Raw genomic sequence first — 21,754 nt, forward strand, 5'->3', positions numbered from 1 at the left:
TTGTACTCTGTATAATTATAACTTTTTAGAATTATATTTCTAAAATTTTGTTTTAGGAAGCTACTGCTTCACTTATGGGATATCTAGAAAATTTAAGAGACAGTTCAGCAGTTGAAAAGTCAAGTGTAAGTACTAATGTTTAATTTCATTAAATTTTTAAAGTTCTTAAGATAATTTTCTTATTAATGTTATTAAATGAGAGTGTATTAGAATTTATTTGCAAAATATGATAAAAAATAATTTTATTTTTGTAATATTAATATTGGCTGATGTTTATTTGAATTATAATAAAGATTAATTTTACTTAGATGTTCTTTTTATTATGCACAATTTCAATTACCTTTTATGTTTTACTTAAAATATTACTGTCTTCTTTTATTTTATTATTTCTAATAAAAAATAATTAAGTGCAAATATAAGGTTAATTCATGTGATAATTCATCTGACTGGTCAGCTAAATTTTTTATTTTATTGTAACAATTTTTATAGTCTAATTTTGACTGAAGTTAAGTCTGTAAATAATCTCAAGCTAATCACGATTGATTGGTGCCATCTGTTTAATCCCATTTGTATTGGTAAAATAGTTATTCAGATTCAGATAATAGTTGTTATAATTTTACCTGTATTTTAACACTGGTCCTGTTATCAGTAAATTTCAGATGTGGCTTAAGATTTAAAAATGATCTTTATCAAACTTCTCATAATTTATAATCTCTCATTAAATTCATTAAGACTTATTTACTTTTATTTTTTCCAAATCTTTTTACATTGATAAATAGATTAATTTACATTTAAGAGATTGATAAAAGTATTAATTATTGATATTTAAAAAAAGTCTGAATTAGCATTTAAAAAAAGTTGATTTTAATTTCCTTATTGTGTAATATTTTGATTTAGCTGACAGAATATTTAGAATTGTGTGTTCTTAGTTAACATGGTTTGACAGCAATATTTTATTGTTTAAATATTACTACTGTATTTTTATATTTATGAATGCTGATAGCTAAATTTCAGTATAAAGAATACCAAAAACTAATAATTTTCCTATTATATAAATATATACTAGCATATATATATCTTACACAGACATTTATTAACATATTAGCTGAGAGACAGCAGTTATGTAAGGCTTGTTTATCCTTGTTCTATTATGAGTGAGTAATATTTTGATACTAGGAGCAGTGTTATTTTAAAACAGGCATCATTAGCATTCTTCTGATTTTAAACTATTGTCAAATAATATTATGTCAAACCAAGAAATATGAATTTGTTATATGAAAGTTGCATGCCTATAGCTCTATAATTATTAAAATTATAGGAACACATTTCAGCAGTTGACAATGCAAATGTCAATATAATAATATGTACAATAGAGATGATTTAGTTAATTTAACCAGGATTATTAAACTATTAAGTTGATTTTACTTGTTAACTATGGGTTACTAAAAAATTTATGGTTATTATAAAAATTTAAATAATGAATATTCAGAGTAAGTACTGTTAGGCAAAAAAAAAATAAATGCAAATATGCTTATTTTTTAAAGACTATTTTATCTCGACTCTAATCAGTAAGGGCATCAACACGATATCCAATCAGTTCTCCTGGGATGACAAATTTTGAATGCTTTTGTACTGCTCATAATTATATGCGTAAATTCTATTATGAAGTATTAAAACATCATTTGTGTAATCCTTCGCTTATGGTGGATTATTACAGTATAAAAAATAACAAGTATAAAAAAATTGGCAGCCAACCAGTTGTAATGATGTCTGCACACTGGATATTAAATCAGTTGTTCTAGGTTGAATTCTTGACAAGAGTCTTGCTCTTTGTTTCTTTTTACTTCTTTCATTCTATCTTGCTCATATAATATTTTTATTTCAGCTGGGTTGAACTGTTTTTCTAATTATTTCTTACACTTTGCTAAACAGTCTTGTCATTGTAGAGGTGTTTGTCATAATGATTTACCAGTGTTTGTGTTCACTCATTATTGAACAAAGTGACATGTAAAAATAATCAAATCTACACCCTGTTTTGATTTTTCAATCTCATCAATATGCTGCTCAGAAAGGAACCTTTTCAGGCGCTAAAACAGTTTAAAATAAATTGGTGGTAGGTGTGGGTGTGTGGTGGATGGATGATCAGTTTATTTTCAGCCTAATGATGTCAAAAATTGTTGGGATAAGTAGATGTGAGTGTGCTTCAGCATTTTTGTAAAGCAGCAAAATTTGTTGATTAATATATCATAACTGCTTATGAATTTTTTACTATAATTTGCTCAAGTTCTTAGGAGAAGAAGCAGTCCATTATCAGTGAGTTCTCTCTGTCTGACCTCAAAAGCAAAATTTCTTGTCCCAAAAAGTACTTCTTATCTTCTTGTTAGTTGAAATAGCTTGAATTTGTGGTTTTTTTATGCATGTCTCTACTTAATGGATATTGTTTTGACTTTAAATTCTCACCAGACTCCATTGTATTATCACATTCAAAAATATTTTATGTACTCAGTATAAATTCAAATTCTGATCAAGTAATCCAAAAAATCTCATTGTAACACAATTTCATGAAAAGAAAAGACAAACCAAAAGGAAAGAAATTAACAAAAAATCCAGTCTTCAAGTTTTGAGTCATCTCTCTTTCATCACTCATATCATTTCCTACCGTTACGTTGGTCATGACATCTTGACCATATCCTACACATATTTGGTGAAGAATTTCAACTATTTTTACCACATTTCTTGCATTAAAAAGCAGATAACAAATATTACTTAGATAGCTAGCTCTCTTGATCAACTTTAGCATTTTAAATGTACAGATTACTATAGTGCATACAATCATATTCTTCAGTTTAAGCATGAAAAAGAAACCTCATTTGGTACTGTCCTTATCTTGCTCCTTTTCCTATTTTTATATTTATACTAGTCTGTCTGGCTTGCTTTGCTTACCCAACCATCTAGCCAAGGGATGGAGCCCGCTGGACCCTACGGCCCAAGTTGGTGCAGGCAGCCCCAGGGCTAACTCAAGGGCTCCCCAGGATCATTCTGGTTCTCCACAGAGCTCGCTTCACTCGCCATTCCCATCCAGTCAAGACTCCCACAATGTTTGTTTCCCTCATGGTTGTGAGAATAATACTGATAAATAACAAAGTATTCAGGCTTTGTAGAGAAACTTGAAAAAAAAACTAAATTACAAAAGGCAAAATAGTAGTAGTTACTAGGATGTGCAGACTTTTGACTAGGAAAACTTTTCAACTTATTTCTCTTGCCTTGGTGACAAAAATACCAGATAAGGTTTTTATTATTACTTCAGTTGCAAAATTTCATACATTTTATTACCTCAATATATCTGTTTTAATTGATTGTAAGTATGCTAATTTTATACCGGTTTGATTTCTTTACAGAAAGGCAGCATTGAAACAATTTTTAACGTTACTGAACGTGATTCAATCATTTATGCATTAGGAGGTAATTGTGTAATATTTTAACAGTTAATTATAATATATTAAATGATTGTTTCTATTTTATTTTAACTTGTTTATTTCATTGTATAGTTTTTATGTAATTATTGAATTATGTGTTGTGACAAGGTATTTCTCAAATTTTTTTTATGTCTGAATTATTGAGGTTTAAAAACTGCCGCTGAGATCCATGATTAAATTGTAATTTTTTTGTGAGCTATAATAATATTTTGTTAAATATAATTATGCGAGAAAGAATTTACATGCTTATAGTTAGAAAAGAAAACTAATTTATTTTTAATCTGCTTGTATTTCATTGACTTAATAATATTGCTTTTACTATATGGGTGTATAATGTTATGTATGTGATAGCTTTGTCCAGTGTTATAAATGGTTTCCAAGTAAGTATGGAAATCTCATACCTGGCACTGTTCATAATATCCATGATGTGTCCTTTATTCATTCACTTTACAGTGTGATATATAAAGGGGTATTTTAGGAATTTCTGTCATAAGAGTATTCCTCTCATCAAAAGAATGAAAAAGTTTACACAAACATATGTCTGAAACATAGTTTATGTTTTGCTTTGTTTTTAAGCTATGGCTAGCAAAACATTTTGCCCAGATTTCTAATGTAAGGTGAAATAATGTTGAACTAAAACTATGGATGCAAATTATTGAGTTAAATCACTAGTTTTATGTGCAGTTTTACTTGAAAAATATAAAAAAAATGAATCCCAAAACTGTATTTCTAATATTTTCAGAGAAAATTGTTATAAAATCCAAAAATTAGAATTTTGAAGTAGTTTTTTGTTCTTCTTTTCCCATGTGCCGACTCAGCAATCAAGTATTACTGAGTCCAGGGAAGTGTCCGCAACTGTAATGAGCTTCCCCACACATTTTTTGGTTTAGTTTAAATTTACTTTGTAAACTACCACTATTCAAATAAAAATTTAAGGCAAAACTTGTAAACTTAAATTATGAGAGAATTTATATAATTAGACAATCAAGATTAAAATGTACTGTTAGATTTTATTACTTTATTTCAGTTAAAAAATTTATTTACCCTTACATTCTAAAACTGAATAAAGAATTAAAAATTTAAAATCTTTTTTGTGATGATTGGCATAGCAAGGCACAATACATAGGGATTCACAATTGTGTGTTATTTAGCCAACAAAACTAGGCTGAGGGATGTGCTTAAAAGAATAAAACTAAATCTGTTGTGTATGTATGTGGGGTGTGTATATGTGCATGCACATACATGCATATGCATTTGTTTTTCTTTTATTTAATGAAAAAATGCATTAAAATTAAATTATAGAGCTCATCTGTCCCATTGCTGGACTATTTGCTGTAACAGTTTTGCCATAAATGTTTTATAGTATTTGCTGTGCATGTATAAATGATTTTATTTTTAATTTAATACATTATTAACTCTGATGTTTATATTAAAGTATAATTAATCTTTAATGATTTTATTTATTTTAGTTGGGGCAACAGTTAAACGTGAAGGTGATTTAAAGTATTTGTATGAATCACATGAAGAATTTAGCGCTCTTCCTACATTTGGCATTATACCAGGAATGGTTGGATTATTGAGTTCAGATCTTGTCATGTCTGCTGTTCCTGGAAAAACTATAGAGCTCTCAAGAGTAAGTTATTCTGTATAGCCCAAGTTATGGAAAGTAACTGGGTCAAATGAAAGATTTCTGATAACCAGGATTTGTTTTGTTTTGAGAAGTAAGAGTATAATTTAATAAAAAATATTTAGAGATGAACTACTTTTTTAACATATAAAAACAAGTAGATAGTTATAGATTTTGCATCAGTTTTAAACTGTTTAATCTGCTATAAATTTTATACGTACTTAGATTCTTGAAAATTAAATAAAAAAAAGTATTTTGAATTTACTTTATATATCCCAGATTTGTGAACATAAAAACAATGTCAAAAGTTGAAAACTGGGGAGGTTTCATATCAGAATTAGTTTTGAAAGATGAATCATTTTAAAGTTTGGGAAGCATACCATGATCGTATGTAGAATATTGGCTAAATGAATGTAAAATTAATGTAATTCCGTTTTCCTTGAGGCTGCTTTTTTAAATTATGGAATTCATTTTTATCATTTTTTTAATAATTAAAATATATAGTTGATAGTATTTTGTTGTAATTCCTTTATAACTGTGAAAATTTTTTTTTTCATATGTGAAGTGCTGAAGCAAACAACGTTTGATAATAATATTTATGTCTAATAGTGAAATTTTTGTTTTGTTGTTTTATCATGTTAATGAAAAATGTATTGTTCTACACTGAACACTTAAAAGGGTGTTAGGAGTCAATGCAATGACAACCTAATGGTAATAGAATGCGTTTGTAATACTGTTTTTACTTTCCCGCCTAGTGCTATAGCAGAACGAGCTATAGCTTTGGAAGGGAAAGTATTGTAATTGGTCCAATTTGGGCATATGCGGTTTTCATCGGATCTTTACGTTTTGACCCTGAGGAATTCAAAAAACCCAAAAACCAGATGGAAATCTTCCAGATGTTTGTATATACACGTGTGTGTTTGGTGTCACACTTTAAATGACCTTATATATCCAGAAATACTTGACCAATTTTGACCAAACTTGGTTAGATTACTTCTAAATTATAGGGCAATGATGCCATTAAATTTTTAATCTAAAAGGTCAAGGGGGTGAAGCTGTAGAGCAAGGTCACTCTCAATGTCTCTAGATTTCGCCCAATTAAGATCTTATTTTTCTTTGGCACATTTGTTAACAATTAAAAAATAATATTTCAAAAAAAAATTTTGCAAAATCGCACCCCCACCCAAAAAATTCTCTAAATAAATAAGTGTGGCTAAGTGGGTATTGTGTGTCATTAATATCGCCTCTCACCACAAGAAGCGCTACTGCAGCACTGACATACAGCTGCTGTAGTCATCTGCTATATTGTAACGTCACAGGTGAGCAGTAGAATTAAATAAGTGAATAATATTTTAAATGTAATAAAGTATTTAAAGTGGCTGCTAGTACCGCCACACCTGCGTGAATGAAACATGGTATTGCGCGCACTTTAGTTAGAATCGTTGAATTAAATAAATAAAAAATACTATATTTAAATAAAATGATAAATATTTTTAATTAAGTTGTGTATATATGTGTTTGCAAGCCATGCATAAAAAAAAAAGCCGCATGACGGGAATGTCCTACAACTGTGTTGTCAGCTTTTTGTTATTAGATCTCTTGACTAGACTTAATAAGGTAATGTGGTAACTACTGCCACCATCTTTCATATCAGTACTATTACGGATATGATATAGTATCATATCAATAATAAAAAGAGTAATAAAAAAAGTATTGACAGATTTGATAATATTGAGTATTGATATTTCATACACTTGTACTTACTTATTTTAACAACTAGAGCTTGGATTCATATTGTATATACAAATAGATTTTTAACTCAGTTGATAATATTAACTCATTAGAACATGAGGGCTACTGTGAAGTAAGAAAATGTACAGCTGTTTGTCTAGAGGCTTGCAAAAGGACATAACTGACATGTGCAACTGGCTCAAGCATAGCAAGCCATAACACCTATTGAACCTTCCTCTGATTCGCAAATATGATGACTAACGTGCACATTCTGCTTGCGTGTACTAGAAACACAACATGCATGCGCTAGCTTTTGCACACATAAACTTGGAGTGTTTCTCTTTCATTAATGTATAGTTCATCTCTACTATCCTTTTTGCTGAAGCTGTAACCATTTAAAACTCCACTATTATTTTAGAGGCACACTGTTTATGTGTACATGAACTTATTTGTAAATGAAATTAAATTTTGAACTTTGTCATTCAAATTTTGTTTCTGATTAAATAAATATTTAATAAATTTTATTACGCATCATACTTCAGATACTTCATGGTGAACAGTACTTAGAACTGCGTAAACCCATGCCTTCTAACGGAAAACTGATTTCTCATATTAGAATTGCTGATGTTTTGGACAAAGGAAAGGGAGCTGTCATCCTTTGTGATGGTATGTTTATACTAATTACAACTAATATGTTTATTTCTTTATATATGTTTAGTGTTAATATAATTAACTGTATATGTGACTTTTTTAATTAATATAATTTTCTTTTACTGCAGATAAATTTTAAATTATTACCTTTTTAAAACATAGTTTAGTATAAACTCATCACCAGGTTAACTGTTTCTCTTTTTGTATTTAGTTGGGTTCTGAAAATAGAAAATTGACAAAAGGTAAAAATTACATTTCATTTCTAAATATTTAGGTAAATACAGTTTTAAAAACATTTCTGTTCAGCAAAGAATTTTTTTTTGAGATCATTCAGTGTATGTAATTGAAGCATGAATATTACTTTAGCATTATGCTATGCAATACTTAGAATGTAACATTTTATGATGCTATAAAACTGGAAAATGGATTTTTCTGTAGTTAATGTTTCATTTATTTTAATTTTAATTAATTTTTCATTTATTTCTATTGTTTTAATGTCTGCCAACAAATTTCGTTTCAAATAATCATTAGGGCATTCTTTTTTTAGCTTTTCACACTTTGTTATGTTATTATGTTTTCAGGTATTCTAAATTTCTCTGTCCATAATACTGTCATTGAATATGCATCCTATCATGAAAGTTCTTGTTAACACATCACATAGGCTGTTGATTCTATAGTAGGCTGTATTAGTGAGATTACAGTGAATTAACATTCGGTTTCAAGTAGATGGGTGAAATGATTTGAATTTACTACATTCAAATCTAAAGTATATGCTTTTATTATTGTTTTCATATTCTTGTTTTCCTGTATTCTGTCTTGGAAAATTTCAGTTATTGTCTCAAGTAGGTCCGTTTGGCTTCTTATTTTAAGAATTCACTTTACAAGCTGAATATTCAGATTGCTCACCGATCGGATAGAATTATTTGTATTATTTTGCTAATTTTAATCTTCCTCAAAATGTGAAAGTGAATTAGTGTGTAGATGTTACCTGAAATAACATAAACAGGTAATCATCATTTGATGATCTTGATTGTGTTCGTTCTGCATACTTGTAAAGTTCTTTGGATGTGTGGGTGTTGACACTATTTTATACATTTATGTGTTTTAAGGACATAGTATGAAGTATATTTTAGAAATCAAATGAGTTAGTGTTATTATAATTTGTACTGTAAAGATTTCCTGTAATTACTATATATATATATATATATATATATATATATATATATATATAGTTGCATTAATGAATTTTATTTTTTTGTTTAGTTGAAACATTTGATGAGACTGGTGAGCAAGTTGTATATGAACAAATAAGTATTTTTGCAGTAGGCAATGGAAATTTTAATGGAAAAAGAAATTCTGATAAAGAGATACCTACTGTTGATCCTCCTAAAAGAAAGCCAGATGCTTCTGTAACTGAGAAAACATCTCGTGATCAGGTTGTAATTTTTAATAAATTCTTATTCTAGATTTAATGTAATGGATTTTAATGCTTATAATGTTCTCCATATTGTACTTTGCAGAATGTTGTGTTGTGTAGAAATTATTTGCATGCTCATTGTAGGACTAAGCTGTATCATCTGAAGAATATTTTCTCTTTTATCATCATATACCGGTTGAGATTCAGATGAAACATGAGTGCTAAGATTTGTTTTCACAAAAATTATTAAACATTCTACAAAATACAGTTTGGAACCACTCATCCAGGATACCTACGTCAGTATTCTTCTACCATAGCTGGAGCACTTCAATTGCAGAATCTGTACACAAAAATCATATCAGCTTATTCTGCATGAGTGAAGAGACGTGGCATTTTTCAAAACAAAAAATTGAAAATGGAATTTCTTTTTTTAAATTCAAATTGAAAAATTTTGGTATGGTTTAGAGCACAACAAACACAAAAACACTACATAACTTGATTCTCAAAAATAGTTAAACACAATCAAAGTTATGTCAAAAAGAACTAAACTACTAATGTTTATTATTAACGTATAACTACAATTTTATGAGAGTGTGTAGTTCAAATTAAATTTCAAATAAGAAATTAAAATCAGTATACTAAGGAAGGTCACAGTGACACTAACTGCCAGGAGGAAGAAAAATGTGCTATGGTGGATCATATTCATTCAGCTCGCTCACAAGATTGTCTAACTTTTAAAAAAAAGAAGGCGGTTCTTAAAATTTGTACTGAGCAAAAAGCTACCTTTTCCAGCCACAAAAGAGAATATAAAAGATTCTAAACTCCTGAAACCTGATTTAACCAGATGTCTTTTTTGCCACTCCAACAGTTAGGCTAGCCCCTGTAAATGCAGGGAATCAACAATACAGATCCGACAGCGACTTAAAAAAGCTTATTCAGATGTTATCTGATCAAGTTGCTTTGCTCACAGGCACTATTTCAGGAAATGACAGCAGGCACTGCGTGTAACTGCAGACCTACAATTTGAATTTGAACTGTAAGGTCAGGGTGGTATGTCATTCGGTATTCTTAGATGTTAGGAGAAAGTTATGGACAAATTACAGACACCATCTTACACACTACTTCGACATCTACTGTGTAGAAGAAGCTTCACACAACTTGTGGATCGCAGAAACAATTTATTTTTAAATTTATTCATGATGGAAAATTTAATAAATCATCTTTTGAAGTCACAACTAACTTGCAGTTTGTTTTCATTCATTGTCCCTTACTTCATCATATACTAACAAATATCTGAGGTGTAAGATACTATATGAGATATAAGATATTAGTGATTTTGTCGGTGAATTAAATGCTTCCTTTTAATACAATAAGTTGCCACATGTACTAAAACTCTTGTGACACCGCCGCTGGACCTGACAGCATTTGTCTTAGTATGCTGTAACATCTTCCTAATTTGGCGCTTCAGCACTTATTGTGTATTTATAATGGTTTGTTCTCTACACAAGTTTTCCCACTTGTCTGATTGAAAGTCATACCAGTACCTAAACATGGTAAGTAAAAACAAAGCACATCCCTCAGGCTACCACCCTAATGTCTTTGACAAGCATTTTGTGCAGATTGATGGGGGAAATGGTGAACCACAGGCTTACATGTTATTTAGAGAAACATGCCCTGATATTTCCAGAACAGTGTGATTTCTGTCAAGGATGATCTTCCATCGATTATCTAGTGTCACTGGAAACAGCTAACCAATACACTGTTATGCTCTGCCAGTGCCTCGACTTCAGTAAGGTGTATGACATGGCCTGGCGATGTGGTATTTTAAACATCCTTAAAGATGAGAATCATCTTAAAAAGGGAGTCATGAGCAATATGCATGCCTTTATTAGGGGTTTCTTAAATGACCAATCTTTCTGTGTTTGGTTGGAGATTCTGTGTTAAGTAGCAACACCTTAGAGAATGGAGTGCTTTAAGGAAATGTATTAAGTGTCGCCTTATTTGCTGTAGCCATCAAACAGTGTTATTAAATGTGTGCAGTTACCTCTTGTAATTCATGTTTATCTAAATTCATGTTTTATATTAAATCATGTTATTTATTTGTTAATTATTTTGCTACATATATATGTGGAGAACCAGTTGCTATATCTCCTGACGTTAATTTCTTTGGTTTGCTTTTTGATAGTTGCCTTTCATGGGTCAAACACATAAAACAATTCAAAATTCTAGATATGTTATGGATTCTTAGCGAAACCAATTGGGGATCATGTATGTTGCATTTTTATTAATCTTTAGTTCGGTTCCATTTGGATTATGGTTGTTTTGTCTACTCATATTATATTGTATCGTCTACTCTTCAGCATGTCATACCTTGCTTAAGATATGGATGTTGTACATTACATTTTCCTTCGTCTTGCTACAGGTGCTTATTGATTGTGGTAAGCCATCACTTTGGGATAAATGAGACCAGCTGCTAGCATCTTAGCTCGTCTTAAAGGACAACTGAATCACCTGGTTTTTAAAGCAATTCTCATGAGCAATCATTTACAATAGTATGAAGATCATCCAGGATATACAGCACCAGAGAGTGTTCATACCCAGTGATTATCTTTAAAATTGTGACACACCTTCTACTTTCCCAATCTGTTCCTGTTCATATCTTCTGTGGAAACTCAACCCTGAATAATTTTAATTTTGACCTATATACAGAGGGGGGTCCAAAAAAGTGTACTCACTGTTTGTAATTAAATAATATCTAAACAAAAAAAGACTTACACTCATTAATATAATGTGTAGTGTAGTGTAAGGTATTAAATTTGTCGTGGTAGGCGGAACTGCCAATTTATGTCACGCATGCACAGGTGGCTGGTGGTGGAACGAGACAGTCATATTAGCCAGTGTAGTAGAAGATAGTCGAGTAGCAATAATGGCTGAGGTTTACTTATCGTCTGTGAATGCAAGGAAGTACGAGAACATTCATGAGGTTCAACGACAATGACAGAGAGAGCTTGGAGCATCATAACCAACATGTTGAACAATTGCTTGCATTTGCTGCGGTGTTGTAACATTACACCTGGTCACGGCGAGAATCAGTGAAATCAGTGAATTCGCATGAAAGTGGGGTAGCCGGTCAAATGTTAGATGTATTCTGAAGAGTGCAAAGTGGAAAGTCTACATTCCAAGACTGCTACACGCGATGAATGAGGATGACCCAGACCAAAGGATGGAGTACAGTGAATGGTTTCAGTACATGGTTGGCGAGGATGAGGAATTTGCAGGGAAGTTTGTGTGGACTGACAAGGCACAATTCAAACTTAATGATACTGTGAAGCACCACAACTGTGTCTTCTGGGCTCCTGAAAATCCTCATGCTTGTGAGGACAGGGCAGTGAATCTACTGGGGGTTGCTATGTGATGTGGTCTGTCAGTGCATGGTTTAATTGGTCTCTTCTTCTTTGAGGATACCATAACTGGTAAGGTGTATCTTGATATGCTTCAGCCAAAGATTTTGCCTGCCATCCAAAACCTGTATGGTGATGAACGTTTTTATGTATAACAAGACGGAACCCACCTCAGTACCATCGAGATGTCAGGTTGTACCTCGATAAAAGTATTCGGACGGTGGGTGGTTCGAAGAGGTACTGTTATTCACCTCTGTCTTCTGATTTGACACCTCTGGACTTCTACTTCTGGGGGACTGTCAAGAATGATATGTATCAACAAAAACCAGCAACCATCGACGAGGTATGTGAAAAAATTGTGGAGTCACATGCTGCCATTACACCAGTTACACTAACAGCTGTAGTTTTATGTGCAGTTCAGTGTCATGGGCGTTCTATAACAGCTGCTAGTGGTTATTTTGAACACATATATAATCCTTTCTCAGTACCAAAAATTGTCATGTCAAGTCAAATTTGTCACGAGATATGGATTAGCAAACAGGGAGTACATTTTTTTAGACCCCTCTGTATAACAAAAAAATCAACAACTCCTATTGGTCTTTCAGCAAATGTTTTATGAATTTCTTTCTGTGAGAGAGCCTGTATGTTTGGTTTGCGTAATAACACAAGCAGCTTCACTGCTGAATATGTAATTAAATAAGGCTTTGAATATGATTAACCCAAAATACCATCATATCATTATTTATAGCGACTCTTGTAGTGCACTCCATGATTTGTATTCTAGACAACTATCAGCACTGAAATCTATAATGCAATCCGTGAATTGAACCATCACAACACACAAGTGAGTTTCTACTGGATCCCCAGCCCTGTGGGAATTCTGATTAATGAACTTTGGATTCTGCCACTAAAAATGCATGTAGTCAACCATCTTTCACCACTCATGTTATTACTGTCGATTTTATTAATTCTGAAAAACACACCTTTCAAGCGTAGTGACAAGATGACTGGACTGTTACAGTAGTTAAACTCCATCACATCAAGGAACATCATGGCTGTGTTGCCATGGGACTAAAAGTAGAAAAATTCACCGAGGACCAAGCACCAAGGCTCTGGTATGTTCTAACTGCAATCTGCTGATTGCAGTTAGAACATACCAGAGCTACTTGTGGGTATCTGATGTCATCAAAAACCCACCACTATGTGTAATGTGATTGGTGCTTGACTGTGCACCATATTCTTGTGGATTGCATATGTTGTAGCCTAAAGTTGTAAATTTAAATTGCCAAGAAACATTCGCCATATCGTAGGCAACGATAAAAAGGTTTTAGACCAGGAGTTATACTTACCAATATCAGTATGTTTCATAAAATTTAATTTTGTCATGTGACACCAACCATCAATTTTTAATTCAACTTTTACATTTAGTTCTATATTCTATTCAAATGCTAACCATATTATTTTAGTTTTAATCTTAGTTCTTAGATTTTTTGTTATTTTAGAAGAGGCCCTTTACACATTCTTCTCGGACTTGGTTAAATTTTATTTGTTTTTTAAATTTAAATTTTTTATGTTTGAGTTATTTTTTAAGTAAATTTTATCTTATTTTTAAGTTTCTGACTGTAATATTAGTTTTAAGTAAGTTTTTGATGTGTTTGCTGTGGTACTAGTTGTAAGTTTTCTGTTTTAATATCATTTATGATGTGTTTGTCTCATGTAATAAGAACATGAAACCATTTTTTGCAAAAAAAAAAAAAGTGGCATTCATCCGAATTGGGGTTGAATTTTAGAATCATGTATGTCTTTTATAAAGGAGTATGTGAGGGCATAATTCTATTCACTGAACCTGTCTGAGCTTGTAGAATAAAGGTTATAAAAAGATTTTGTTGAGAGCCCTTCATCTTTTGTTGTCATGTCATGGGTGGTTTTAGGATTGTCTTGCGAGAGACATTTCTGTCATTGCTGTTGAGAAACTCATTGTTAACCTTGCTATTGAGCAGCAATTGCGCTACAGTGCTAAAACAGATCAGCTTGCCCTCGGATGCACGCAAAAAATATAGGACTTAGGTTCTGAATCTTGGCAGATTAGGTGGAATGCATCTTCTGATTGTCAGAACATGTATAGTATTTTTCCATATGTTATAGCTTTGCATGCAGTTAGATGGGTTTCTCCCAATCAATTTATTAAGCAGTTTCTTTCTGGACAGTGCCTTTAGGGATAAATTAGCCAGGTTTAGTTGAATTGATTCAGTCAATTGCCCAGGTCCTACCAGGTTAGTCTAGTGGTGAATGCGTATTCGCAAATCAGCTGATTTTGAAATTGAGAGTTCCAACATTCAAATCCTAGTAAAGGCAGTTACTTTTACATGGATTTGAATACTAGATCGTAGATACTGGTGTTCTTTGGTGGTTGGGTTTCAATTAACCACACATCTCAGAAATGGTCGACCTGAGACTGTACAAGACTACACTCATGCATATAATTCTCATTCATCTTCTGAAGTAATTCCTGATGGTGATTCCCAGAGGCTAAAAAGAAAAAAGTCAGTTGCCCAGATTGTAGAGTCTAGGACACAGTGGACTATGTCTTGTATGTTTGGTCATGGTACGAAGCTGAGCATACCAAGATTGTTAAGGAACTTGAGAGAGTATTCTTTATTAGACCTGCGAGTCAATTGGAAGACTCGCAGAGATTTTATTGTAGTTGCTGGATTCTTATGATTTTTATCCCTGCAGAGGGTGGCTGAAGTGGCTTGATTCTTTGTCAAATAGATTAAAATGCCCAATTAGCTGGGAGCCACTTGAGCATTATTTGACTAAAGGTAGGCGTGTGTGGCATTCAAGCCTTGGTTAGATTTCGTATTTCAATTTTATTTTTATTTTGAGATGGAGCTGTGTTTGTGGAAGTGTGAACAGACATTAACCTCTGCTTCTGAGAACAGATCAGACTGGAGGTTTAATTATCTCTTTTACTCTGTGATTGAGCTGTGTGTGGAAGTGGGAACAAACATTTTCCTCGGCTTCTGAGAGTGGACCACTGAAGGTTTATTTATTTTCAGTTAAAGTTTGGTTTTGTTATTGATTCTTGATATTGAATTTAAATTATCAGTGGATCTCAGATTGATTGTAGGTCAAAATTGCTGTTGTTAGATAAGACTGGCGTCGGGATAGATGGCATCGTGATAGAGGCCTAGTTAATGACTGAAATGTAGCCAGTGTTGAGGGTCTGGTAAAATCTACCAAGGCTAGGAATAGAGGTAGTGGTGTGGTGACTGGAATCGTCACAAGGTGGTTATCTTCCCCCTAGGAGTTCAGGATGAAATACCAGTTGGCTGTATATATACTTGTTGCCTTTCATATATACTTGTAAAGACTTGAATTTACAAATTCCACTGTTGATAATATAGATTTTTTGTACATCATTATATGGGATAGCTTTGCCCTTCCGCAACCCCACCATTAATCTAATCAAATACAACCCAAACTAAAACAAATAATAAATAAACCAACAACTAAAATGCAAAGTCCCAATTTGCATATTTCTTTCACAGACACACTCATTTCTTACAAAACCATCTCTCATGATTACTCAAAGTTTTAGAATCACAAAGATGCAGATTGTGATTAAAATCGCAGCCCTGCTATAGAAAGACTTATCACTGTTGCAGAATCATTAATGGCAGCCACAAGACAAATAAAATTCATAATTCAACAAAAATAACAAACAGAAAAAGCAACAAGAATATACTGAACAAGCCATCAGAGAACAGTAGAAGACAATAGGACCAAGAACAAGAAACTAATAACCAGAAAGATAACAAAATACCAAAAACTTTTATTGTTTAGTCAGTTTTGTGGCTCAGCATGAAGAAACAAATGAAATTATTGATGAAGGAAGAATCCAGTTATCTTATGTAAAAGAATAACATCTATGTTGCAACTGCGTGGTGTGTTGATCAATCAGCCCTTTAATATTAATTTAACTCGTACAGATTTTACTTAAGAACAATTTTTAAAAATAATAGGTTTGTTAAATTTTTAAAAGACCAGATATTAATTTAATCTGTCAGTGAGTGAAAACAGTAAGTATGTGAAAGAATATCTTGAATACTAATCATTTCATTGAATTTTAGATAGTGCTGTTCATTAAACATTTTTGAAAGTGCCAAAGACAATTACATGTAGTGGAATGGAAAACTTTGATTTTGGTGATCAAAGATTTTGATGAATATTGTATAGTGAAGAATTATTGTACAGAAATTTTTAACAATTGCAGCAGAATAAATAATTAATTAATTTTATTGTTTAAAACTTTACTCATGATATTTGTAGCTTACAGATTTTATGAATACATGTTTTTATTAATGAAAAAAAATAGGAGTTTTATATTTTTGAATATTTTTTATATCTAAGTTGTGGTACAAACATAATTTGCAGAATGAAAATTAGAAAGATATTTGATTTTATTAGAGTTGTGTTCAAGGTAGTAAATATTTAGTGATATTCTAAGGAGTTCTACCTTAGTTGGAATTACACAATTTTTTTTTAAATAGTCACAGGGGAAGAGGTGTATGTTTATTGTGTAAAAAACAAACTATTCTATATTCTATTCTGTTTTGTTGACAGGCTGCGATATATAGGCTCTCAGGAGATTTAAATCCCCTTCACATTGATCCTCAGTTTTCAATTCTTGGTGGATTTTCTGTGCCAATATTACATGGTCTTTGTTTTTTGGGATTTTCTGCTAGACATGTCTTGTTACAATATGGAGGAGATGATCCTACAAACTTCAAAGCCATTAAAGTTCGTAAGCTGAAGTATTTAATTTTTGTTATTAGTTTTACATTGTTCTAAGATTAATTATTTCTTGTATTTATTTTAAATAATTTTATTTATAATTGTTTAAAATTTATAATAAAATAAAAAATAAATAAAAGATTATTTAAGATAAGGTTTTATTTAAGATTATTTTATGATGAATATAATGTATCTATTCTACATCTAAACAATAATGGTTAACGCATTTTTAATTTCTTTTAGACTGAAAAAGTAATTTAGTATAAAAATTGTATTGATTAAAGAAATTGTAAGCTAGAATTAACTCTTTTTGTTTGATGAAGTGCTGTAATTAAATCTGAAGAATATGTGATTTTTCCTGTTTTAGTTCACATGCCGTTTATTAATGCATGCTGGTGTAGTAATTGTTTAATCTTAACTTTTCTTAATTTAAATTTATAAAGTGTAACTTTTTTTAAATTTTCAGTTAAATTTAAAATTAAATTTTTTAAATTAAATTAGTTAAAGTGAGCAAAGTTTCATTCAATTTTTAATTTATTTTTTGTTGTAATATGCAAATATGGAAGCCTATTTAGCATAAATTTATTGAAATAGTCCGTGAAATAGCTTCATTAGAATAATGAGGAAGCACGAGTTTTAATCTCTAAATGTCTCTTTTTGGGGAATCAACTATAAGTTGAGTATAACCAGTGATGGTTATTAGTAATAAACATTGTTTTCCCAAAATATTGCTTTCTCATATGTGTACTTAAATGTTGAGATATAGATTTTTAATTGTTTCAGGTTGTTATTCTGTTGTTACTATATGATGTGATTTATTAGTAAGATTCAGTAGTAATTTTAAATTCATTCTAAAAAATTAATTTAATCCCCTTCTCAGAAAACAAATAAGGGAATAAGGGGTGAATGAAAATAAGGGAAGTCTCTTTTAAGTACTCCACATAGATAAAAGCTACATTCAAAGTTGACATTTATGCATTTCCTAAAGGATCTTCACACATAAGTCTAAGCTGTAGCAGTCCTGTTTATAGAAAAATTGAATATAAGCAATTAACAAATTAACAAAAGATAGCAGTTAGAAATTCTTTCACCAAAAATGAGGCTAACTAACCTTAGAGAGTATTATATAGACTTGTTTCCCGATCTAACTGTCATATTGGTATTATGGTATATTAACTGTAATTGGTAAATTTTTAGAAGGCTATTAAATATTAATATTTAAATATTTTTAAATGTAAATTTTTAATAATAATTTAAATTAAATTTATTGTTTTGTATGCCAGTCAGAATGTTCAAATTTTAGTTGTTCATATTCTACTATTATTTATTACATGTATTTTTCAAGGGAAAGAGATTTAAATTTGTTACTGTTTTATAAAATTGATTTTTTTTCACTAGATAATAAGTTTTCTCTAATATGATGTACAAAATTATACCTTTTTTTATTGTATTTAAATGCTAGTAAATATTTATTAACACCTTCTTTATTATAAACTAGCCGGTCAGGGCCAATGAAGCAAACAAACCCTTCCTATCTAGCCAGAAGGCTCCGCCCTCTTGACCACCATTTCTCAGTGGATTAATGTTTGTTATTCTCATGACTTTTAGAACAATACTGATAAAACAATTTAAGCCTGAAAAGCTCATTCTTCCAATGTTTCCCTCGTTCTTAACATACAAGCTCTGATACACTCCTGCTGTAGATGAAGGTGCAGCTCGAATCTGAGCATAGCGCTCTTGATGACCAGTTAACTGAAAATCACACACTTCAGCTATTTCAGAGGACTGAAATATTCTTTCTTTTAGCAGACTGAATAATAAGAAAGGTTACTGCTCTTTCTTCAAGGTATATTTTTTTAACTTTTGACAGTCCAAATCAACAGCCAAAATAAACAATCAAAACCCATAAGTTTTCTAAATGTGCTTATTTAAGCTAATTAAATAATAATAATTATAATGTATTAAAATATTTGAAATGTTAAATATTTTACAGTTATTCATTAAAGAAAAAATTAATGGTTAATTTTTTATATTTGTAATGTCTTAACCCCCATTAGGAGAATCATGATAATTCTAATTGGAGTTAATGACCAAGCTCCTAAGGTCTACCTTCGTAGTTTTATTAAAATCTGTCTAGTAGTTTTTCCAACGCACAGTAAAAACCTGCATGCACAGGGTCAACCGTAGCTATCATTTTATTATATGTATAGATATTAAAATTAGATTTTATTGTTGTTGGTAGTTTTTATTAATTTATTTACATTCTCTATATAATAATCATCTTGATCCGTTTTATTTTTTTACCTAAATCTGAATCCATTCTTATTGTTGACATGCAGCTGCACTCTTAATAGAAGAGTTATGGAGCCATATTTATCAGATAAGAACTTTATTGGGTTAGAGAAATAGTTTCTCTAATGCAAGTGGTCTGTTTGCCAACTAACCTTTTTTTGAAGCATAAAGTTGTAAATGTGTACCAAAATAATTATTACTCTTTTTTTTAACTGTAGTATTTCCTACAAATTTCTTTAAAGAAAATTTTTAAGAAAAAAAATTCAGAACTCTTTATTATGTGTCAGATCTCATCATCTATATTTAATTTTGTTTATTTTTTGGTGACGCTATAAGCTTTGAATATTTGGATACTGCACAGTTGATAGTTATTATTATGAATTTTCAACATGCAGGACAATTACATGGACATTTTTTGTGTAAGAGGTGGGTGGAATGAAGTATTAAAAAATGGCAAATCCTTAGCCAGGAATTTAACCAAAGTTAATTCTTAATAATATCAGTATCAGCTGAGTGAGTCTGCATGTGATATAAACCATGTAGCTTGGATTGTCAAATATGAAATACAGTTTTATAGATAACTTTTTCCTATCTAACCATATGCTTGGAATTATTTGTTAACTTTCTTTGCATCATTTTATTGACAGTTGTGTGGATATTGCAACAATTATTTCAAGCTAGTCACATTTTGTACTGTTTTCAGTGAATTAGTCTGTGTTTTTTGTTATGAATTCATCACCTGCACATTCTTACATAAGAATAATTTCTTATATGTGTAAATAATATATGAAAAAATTTCCTTTTTATGACAGTTGATTAGGGGATAAAATGATGTAGTATCGTTAATAGCAACAACTGAGAGATTAGTAGTATAAGAGATTTTATTAGAGATTAATGCTAGAGGTCTGTTCAGGAAATAATCAAATTTTGTATTTTTAATCTACAGATTCTTATTTTACAGATTATTGGTCCTTGTCCCCTATTCGCATACTTTTCCCAGTGGCGTTTCCACTTCACAAAGAAGTTCTGGATAGGTTCATTTCAAATGGACTTTAAGGTTCATGACAATTTTTTTTTAATGCCATTAATAGTCTCAGAATGGCGCCCTATCATCACTGATTTTAATTATAAAAATAAGTAAAAATAACAAGCTAGGTCTGGTGATTAAAGGGACTGAGGGAGGACAGTCATCTGATTTTTGGTACAAATCTGAAGAATTGATAAAGCTGAGTTTGCAGGCACATTGTCGTGGTGAAGGAACTACGAGTTGTCTGTCTCACCACAATTCACTCTGTGGAAGTTTACCCCAGTTTCATGCAAAATTTTATGTTGTATCTTGGTCCTGAAAATCGCTACTAACAGTTAAACCTGTTGCACTCAAATAATAATAGCACGAAAACTAAATGAGATATCAACAATCCAAGAATATGTGGCTACAGAGGAGGTTATGCAAAACACATTGCTGCCAACTGCATGTCACTAAATGTGTCCGTTGGCACGTAATTAAAAATGTTTTGTTATTTTCTAAACAGACTTTGTATAAGAAAAGAAATATAATTTTGTAACACTTATCTTTAATTTTGTTCACATAATATAGGTACTTTTAACAGTTATATATTCAGCAGAGTTTGAAAATTGCAATATGCTAAACTTTTATACTGTACAGCATAATAGTTTCAGTTAATGAATTCATTCTTTTTACTTTGTTTTTTCCATTTAGTCAGTTCATCATATATAGGTGTCCTGGGAAGTGTTCGCCAAGTTTACACACACACATGCGCACGCGTGTGCATGGTGACATATGAAAATATCCAATACTTGGTTTTGTTAAAAAATATTTATTTGAATCGCACACAGAAAAGTAAAATGCAATGTGTTTACTGTATACCTGGAGATTATGTTCTGCTTATCACATGTTCAATATGACCACCATCACATCTTGTAACTTCTTCAGCATGAACTCCTATGTTGTTAATAACTCAACAATACATATCCTTGGTTATTTCATTGCATGCCTCAATGATCAGCACTCGCAGCACTTCCATAATTGTACAAGGATCTTTAGGGAAAATCTTTTCCTTTAGAAATCCCCAAAAAAATAATCTCACGGATTCAGATGAGGACTGTTCAGTGGCCAGTTCTGTTCACATGCAAAATGATTAGCATATCAGTTTGAAATGACATTTGCATTAAAAGTTTCGTGCAGAAAGTCTAAAACAACATTAGCTCTCTGGCTCCATACTGCTTGAATCACTCATTTTATAATTGAAACCCTTTTGCAAAAAGCTGAAGAACAAAATTATTACAGAGCATGTTTAGATAACATTCACTGTCTTATTAAAAATGAATGGTCCTATTAACC

At 31.2% G+C, this 21,754-nt stretch overlaps 1 protein-coding gene across 8 annotated transcripts in view; it reads left to right on the forward strand.

The window, feature by feature from the left end:
• The window catches only part of Mfe2 (peroxisomal Multifunctional enzyme type 2), a 101,612-nt gene that overhangs the window by 56,954 nt on the left and 22,904 nt on the right, over positions 1 to 21,754 (forward strand). For all 8 annotated transcript variants that reach the window (XM_075361133.1, XM_075361136.1, XM_075361137.1 and 5 more), the window contains 6 exons: positions 57 to 125; positions 3,399 to 3,462; positions 4,946 to 5,109; positions 7,377 to 7,500; positions 8,749 to 8,921; positions 16,930 to 17,106. In XM_075361133.1, the coding sequence (XP_075217248.1) occupies positions 57 to 125; positions 3,399 to 3,462; positions 4,946 to 5,109; positions 7,377 to 7,500; positions 8,749 to 8,921; positions 16,930 to 17,106 (771 nt within the window). The remainder of the gene's footprint in view (positions 1 to 56; positions 126 to 3,398; positions 3,463 to 4,945; positions 5,110 to 7,376; positions 7,501 to 8,748; positions 8,922 to 16,929; positions 17,107 to 21,754) is intronic.

This window comes from Lycorma delicatula, chromosome 3 (genome assembly GCF_047948215.1).
Source record: "Lycorma delicatula isolate Av1 chromosome 3, ASM4794821v1, whole genome shotgun sequence".
Taxonomy (NCBI): Eukaryota; Metazoa; Arthropoda; class Insecta; order Hemiptera; family Fulgoridae; genus Lycorma; species Lycorma delicatula.